This window comes from Notothenia coriiceps, unplaced genomic scaffold, assembly GCF_000735185.1.
Source record: "Notothenia coriiceps isolate Sejong01 unplaced genomic scaffold, NC01 NC01_scaffold00028084, whole genome shotgun sequence".
NCBI classification, from domain to species: domain Eukaryota; kingdom Metazoa; phylum Chordata; class Actinopteri; order Perciformes; family Nototheniidae; genus Notothenia; species Notothenia coriiceps.
The window spans coordinates 3567-10962 of record NW_011360785.1 but is presented as its reverse complement, the minus strand read 5'-3'; the positions used below and the strand labels follow the sequence as shown (position 1 = coordinate 10962).

At 39.7% G+C, this 7396-nt stretch overlaps 1 protein-coding gene across 1 annotated transcript; it reads left to right on the top strand.

Moving 5' to 3' along the window:
* Nucleotides 1–2091: 2091 nt before the first annotated feature.
* Nucleotides 2092–7008, top strand: LOC104957931 (protein CFAP46-like; the record flags this gene model as incomplete). Its single annotated transcript, XM_010785606.1, has 6 exons — nucleotides 2092–2095; nucleotides 2842–2945; nucleotides 3069–3141; nucleotides 5541–5670; nucleotides 5763–5946; nucleotides 6870–7008. Coding segments are annotated over exons 1-6 (634 nt in total), but the record flags the coding sequence as incomplete, so codon positions are not given.
* Between the last annotated feature and the right edge of the window lie 388 nt (nucleotides 7009–7396).

Below are 7396 nucleotides of genomic sequence, written 5' to 3'. Positions count from 1 at the left end.
CAGTACCATGGAAAAGTGAAAGTGACCAGAGAGGAGTGACGATTGGTTAACGCAGGGTAACATTCCAGGGTAAGCCAATCAGAGAAAGAGTTGGGCGGGTCTTGCCTTATGGGGAAAATACACAGACACACAAACACTTGCTAACACACACACATACACGGCAACGCCCACCACCAGCACACACAGACACAATGGCAGATGCAAGTATCAGCGAGAGCAGCAGCGCATTTACAACTTGGAGATATAACCACTATTTTCAATTTGTGGGGATAAAGGATGCAAAAAATATTACGGTCAAATGTAAACTGTGTGCAGGACAGAAAGCATTGTCCACATCAACAATAACAGCAATGCCAATCTCCTGAAGCACCTAACTAATGTACATTGGGGCTATAAAACTAGTCCCCAAAGACCCCACCGTCTCAACCAATGTCTAAACATATCTTTTGTGTTTTATTGTTCCACTACATTTCATAATGATAATTGCTACAATGATGGGGAGTTGTCTTTTCTCTTACTGTGCCACAGAAAAACACAAAAACTTGTATTTTTATTGTTATTTTTTTTTTTAAAGTAAAGTAAAGTAACTTGTTACTTTTATAATTGAGTAACTAATAAAGTAACTAGTTACTTTTTTGAGAGCAGTAACTATGTATTGTTTTTGTTTGTAGACCACACCGCAGTTCTCTTAATAGTAATTATGTGAAATGGGAAAAGGTAGCTCTCATTGACAATTAATCAAATAGATGAACAAATTACAATTATAAACAAAAATAACCTTAACATAGGTGTAATTTCAAATTTCTTAAATTAAGAAGTCGTGTAAGTGGTTTTACTCTCAAAAGAAGAAAAAATTATCCTGTTCCACTGGCGTGAATTTATGCAAATAATTCTTGTAGCTTGCTACTAGTTAAATCTAGCTCAATATAAGATGAGATATTTTAAGTCAAAGATATATATTCTTAAAATAAGATTACTTTTCCTCAGCAAAAAATGCTTTACAAGAGTATTTGTCTTTTTGGAAAAAAAATATGAACAATTGACTAAAAACAGGTTTATTTTTACACTGTAGGTCTGTTGAGAGGAGACTGTATCAGGTAGTTTCCCCTGTTTATTCCCGGTTCTCCCGTGGTAATAAGGGCAAGTGGGAAAGCCCACTACAGATGCGCACCATTCTATATTCCCAAATAAGCCTTTAATTATAAATTTGAAGTTATGTTGAATTTGGATGAGTGTTTACCCCCCTGGCTGGATTGATGTCCGCAAGCAGCACTTGGGAGATGTTTTCTCACATTTTTCCCCTGTAGCAGCCTCAAGAAAGTTTTTCATCAATTAAAGATTAATGAAGAACTTTGCCGCCTGTTTTACTCTAGTAACCAAAGAAAGTTGTTAAAAAGACATGGCAGAACATGAAAGGTCATTATGGCTGTCATTCATTTCTCATTCTGCTCCCTTCTTCATTTTGTTGCTGGTTCTTTTTGGCCAAACTTTCATTCAGCAGCTGAGTAAAAGTGTGAAGACTTCTCTGATGCTGGGGCTGGAACATTTCCAGGGGTGGACTGTGTTTCTGTGCTTTCCTGTGATGCTCTGCTGTTGTATTGCTACTGCTTAGGAGTTCATTTGCTCCACTTAGTTGTTGAACACCAAAGAAAAGGTAGCTGTGGGCTGTGCTATATTTAGGCCAGTTGGTGAAAAACATATTCTGTGTAGGAAAAATTGAGAGAATCTGCATACTGGATTAAAGCTCCGAATGTCTGTACTCCACAATGCTGTACCCCTCTATTGAATTATCTCAAATATTCATTGAAATATCAAATACAGGTAATTTCTACAACATGTTTTGTGTATGTTAAAAAAGGGGTCATTGTGTGTGTGGATGTATATGATTGTCTGACAACTTGGCTACAACATCTCATCAGTAACAGCAAGTCACAAGTCTCTGCACTTAAAACTGGATTTGAGTCCAAGTCCTATACATTGAGTTTTTGAGTCAAATGTTTTTCTTTTTTTTTTCATTTTATTAAAGAGTCATCACATTTGTGACTGGAATCCAAGTCCTGTAACTGGACACTGCTACAGACACACTACATCATGGGTCAGCAATCGGCGGCCCGCAGGCCATTGGTGGCCCGCCAGCAATAATATTTGGCCCGGAAAATTATTTAGAGAATAAAAATAAAAGATTATTTTGAGATTGTTATTTGTTTTTTACAATATCGGACTGACAGTCGAACATATAGGCTACAATGTCCGAATAGAAAATCTACCTACACCTGAAGAATGCTTATTGTACTTGTATCCATGTTGAGAGTGAATGACACACAGCACAGGCACAATCTGGCAGCGGGGTGCACTGACGCTGATAGTGGATCAATAAGTAGCTGGACAGCGCGTGACAGTGCTGAAATAGCCAACATGCGGTTTGAAAAAAATAACACCAGCTCACTAAATCATTCAAACGTAATGTTTACTTATATGTGAACAGTAACAAAGTTCAGTCAAAACATTGACAACAAAATCGGNCTAATAACTAGGGGTGCACCGAATGGGAAATTCTTGGCCGAAACCGATACATTTTCGGCCTTTCGGCATTCGGTTTTCGGCCAACTGTTTCCTATTTTCGGTATCGGTTTCGGCCAAGAATTTCCCATTCGGTGCACCCCTAGTTATTAGTTACCGCAAAAGGTAGTTGCGTTACAGTAACGCGTTAGTCCCAACACTGGTCAAAACCCACATTTAAAAATCCATATGCAGACAGCAGATAGAGCAAGTAGTTTTCAGAAATAAGACTGCAATCTGAAAAACGCTTTACTCACTACACGCACATTCACTCCCTGTCAGTTGGGGTCTTCTACCTTACGAGGATAAGTGGACCAGTGCTGGTGCTGACTCTGGGTGTGAAGGGGGACTTACAGATGGGGGGACAGGGTGATTTACAGGGCAAGGTCAGATAGCAATTTACCGTACATCAGTGAGCCTTAAGTACAACCAACCCTCCACCACAACCAGCAACTCTGTCCTATCACTTGTATCACTTTTGTAGTGACTTATTCCCATCTATTTCTCAGGAACAGGGCAAAGTGAAAGGCTTGCTGACCTTGACAGCATTGCCTCCTGGGAGATCTAAACATGAAGCAACTGGTGAGTGCTAAAAGGACCCTGACATGGTTCAAATGTGAACTCTCCTTTTATATTTGGTTCTATCTTCATTGATAATCCCATTGCTTTTTCCATGTATCCCAATACCATAGATAATGGATGGCATAACAATATTGTATTAATTCCACAAGTACAATCATGAGACATACTGCAGATATATGAAATAGGACAACCTGATCAACTATCTGAAGCTTTAGAAAAGGGGTCCTGACACTAAACAGAAAGTTTTACAATATATATTACAAACACATATTTCATTTGAGATAGTTCATGTATTATATAAGAAGAAGAAGAATTGGAGGATGAAACCTAGGAAAGCTACAGGCAGCTAGCAGTCCACACTGGTCCAACGGGGAGGCAAACCGGCAACCCATTATTTTCATACTGTAGACCAGTCCCTACAGAATGAGCCACTGGTGCCACCTTAAAGGTCCCCTATTATACTGTTTTTCATTACTTTTATTATAGGTCTCAGATATATACAAAACATGTCTCTGAAGTGTTTGGCTCGAAACACCAAACAGATCATTGCAGCATCCCATCAACCCCTCTGTTTCAGCCCTGTTTCAAAAGTGCTGATTCTCTGTCTATTACTTTAAATGAAAATATGGAGCTACCCCGCCATTTTATTTTCCTCGCATTAGCATTATTAGCATTAGCCCAGCGCACAAACGCAGAGAGACTAACTTATGGAAACACAAAAGAAAACATGGGTGCGGTGGAGATGAGGTGGTGTCGGCGTTCTGGCGATTTACTCGGACGGCTTCAGTCGAAGCTGCTGGGAGTCCCCAACTCCGGGGACTTCCGGCCGGGGACTTCGGGTGGCAGTATATGCCGTGAAGTTGTTTGCGGCCTGCCAGTAAACCCAAAGCAGAAGAAGTGACGTCAGCGGCTTCATTTGACTAATCCTCCCTCAGGGACTTATTCCGGTGTGAATGCGATCTTCTCTTTAGTTCATCAGAACTAAAGAGTTCTGATGAACTAAGTACGGCAAAATACTTGGTGTGAAAGCGCCTTATGGTGCTCCAGGAGGAGATTCAGGTGATAAGGGGGGGTTACCTTGGTTGGTTATTGGCTAATGGTTACACAAGCCAGAAAATCATAAAGTGTAGGGATGCTCTGATCGATCGGCCGCCGATCATTATCGGCCGATATTCACTCTTAATGGTTTGATCTGTGCTCTCGATAAAGGCCGATCAGGAGAGCCGATCAGATGACGCAAAATACATGAGACTTTTCTCTGTGCGCGGCAAAAGAAGCTCACCAAAATGGCTTCACTGGTCTGGCAGTTTTTCAAGGTGTCCGAAAAAGACAATAAAATAGCTAGGCCTATATGCAACGTGTGTGAAGCAGAAAGAGAGAGAGAGATCAGGATCAGCTGCTGTTGACGGAGACACGCAGCTCTACCGGATCACAGCTCCGTCCGCTGTGACGGGCCGGTGAGCGGAGCAAAACACACACTTCAAGTTAGAACTAAAGCAATATAAAAATGAGCCCCATTAACTGAGTTTTAAACATCAGCATATATTACCGGTCAGTCCGGTAATTACCGGCTAACGGAAACTCTGCTACACAATTCACAATACAACACTTTAAATGGAAGATCCCCATTGCCCCATAGATTTTCTTGTTTCAAAAAAGACTATCGCTTCATCATGAATCCAAAGTGAGGTGCCCACTACAATTATAAATATGAATATTCAAAGAGTATTCCATGGTGTTTTCTGATGGAGTAAAACTCATGTTTGTTGTCCACAGCTGAGGTTAAATGTACCGCACTTCTTTCTGCAGATTGATATTACTGCACATAGTCTCCCTGATCCTCCTTAGCAACGGTCCGCTCTCCCTAGCCGCTGATGGAGCTGTTAGCAAGAATCAACAACCTCTGGAATTTAAATATTAACGAATCGGAATCGAGTATTCAACGAAGTTGTGCCATAAAGAGAAATAGGACATGCCAAAGAACACCTAAAACCATCCAAATACCCTTAAAACTAAACAAATAACTGTTATTACGAAATGGTCCTGAAATATATAGTTAAGAAATCTTAACAGGTTGGACATAATAAACACAACACTAGGGAAATTATTGCCATCATTTAAATGCATTTCAGAGTAAAGTGAACTTGTAGAGAAGTCCCCAGGCAGTTAGTGTTGTCAAACGTTGACATATTTGCTCAAAAATTGCTTTAAAGACAGACACAGATTTCTAAGATGACAATTACACTTCATGCATTATTTGCATTTGGGTGGGATATATGCATGGAATGTATTCTACATGTTTGCTTACATTAAGAGCAAACCCTTACAGTACACCACTGGTCTTGATATGCATGTGATTTCTGTGTTTTTATGTCTGCTCCTTCTATGTGACGATGAAGAGGATCTTACCCTAAGAGCAGCAATTTATGGATTGTTGCTCGACATCCACATTGATAAAACAGACTGGAAAAGTGCGCTGCAGCTTCTGGACCAAGCCATTAGAGACATGCCACGCACCAAACACAGGCTGTGAGTGAAACAAAGAGGGGGGAGCAGCTATGAGAGGGGCTGGGGAGACTGATTGACAGAATGAAATCTAACTGTCCTCTGTGTTTTCCCAGACTTCTTCTGAAACACAGAATACTGATTAAAGCGCGACTGGGGGAAAGCGTGCTGATTGACATGCAGAAGATACAAGATGAAGGAGAGCAGTGCTGTTCACACATGTGGCACCAGGTGGCGCTGTGTGCTGACGACACCACCCAACAGCTCACCTGCTATCAGACATCCATCACCTCTTTGACGGTAATACATCTGTTCTGCAGCATTTTTACATTATTACCCAGACCTCATATATCAGCAGATTCATTCATTATTCAAATGCAGTACAGATATAATACAGAATGAAAAAGATTTAAAGAATTTACTCAATGACTGATAGTTGTGGAGAATGACCATCAGAGGGCAGAGAAAAAGTGAAGTTTGAGGGCTTTTTTAAATGATGAGTGAGTGTTAAAAATATATTTATAAGTTAGAATAAATGTATTTATATAAACATAAGAAGTTAGAATAAAAAAGTCTTATAAAATACAAATATTTATTTAAACTTAAGAAGTGTAGTTCCTTAAAATCAATCTTCTATTTATTGTCTATGAAGCAAAAAGTAATACTTGATATCATAAACTTTAGATTACTTTTTAAATGTATAGCTTTGAGAGAGAGTGGCTTATTTTGATACATACTGATAACACTTTTGCAGGCCAAGGACATGACATTGGTATCATCAATTTGGTGGTGTTCCCTTTTATTGTTGCAAAGGTGTTTCATTCTACAGTTGATGTCTTATAAACACTTGGTGTTAGAGGCATACAGTGAGATTACAGTGTATAAAAAGTGCTTAGCTTAAGGAGTGCAGCTATTGTAAAATTCTCAACATGAAGTCAAAATGTAAGTTCCTGTGTCGTCCATTGGCAAAGACACTATTTCTATCAAAAGCTCTAGCACCATCATGAGTAGCCATTGTGTTATTGCAACATTGTTTTTAAGTGTGCATTGCAACAGCAGGAAATACAGTAGTAGATCCTCTGAATATTCATTTGGTTTAAGATGAAATTAGTATGTGATACCATCCAAAGTCACTCAAATTCAAGCTCCAGACTACATTAAGGACTATTTCCTGTTGACAATCATGAAAGATGTTTTAAATTGACATCTGTGTTTGTGGACAGAGTGCAGAGACTCAGTGGCAGAAGGCCAACCTTCTGCTGGAGTTTGGAGAGTGGCTGTACTGTCACAACTTCCCCAAAGCTGACGCCCATCACCAGGTTCAGTGGGCCATAGACCTCCTTCTACAGGCAGAAGGAGCAGGTACAACTCATTGACTCATCTTGTTCATTGGAGCATGACACTACTTATATATTTAGTCGATTAGGCTACTGTGTATTCTAAAATCTAAAGGATAATTAAAAGGGATGGTTAAGATTCTTTGAAGTGTGATTTGTATGCTTATGCATAGTAAGTGTTTTACCTATAGTAGATAATGGTTGGCACACCCACATTTTGGAAAAGACAGGAGTATAAGTGGGGAAAACTTTCATTATGAAATATTGTAACCACATCAAAAGCAATATCAGTTCCCAAAGACATTGATGCTGTGATGAGCGCAGAGTTTCAAGACCAGAACTAAAAATCTTCTGCACTTCCTCTTTGTCTTATAATTAGGGGTGCACCGAATGGGAAATTCTTGGCCGAAACC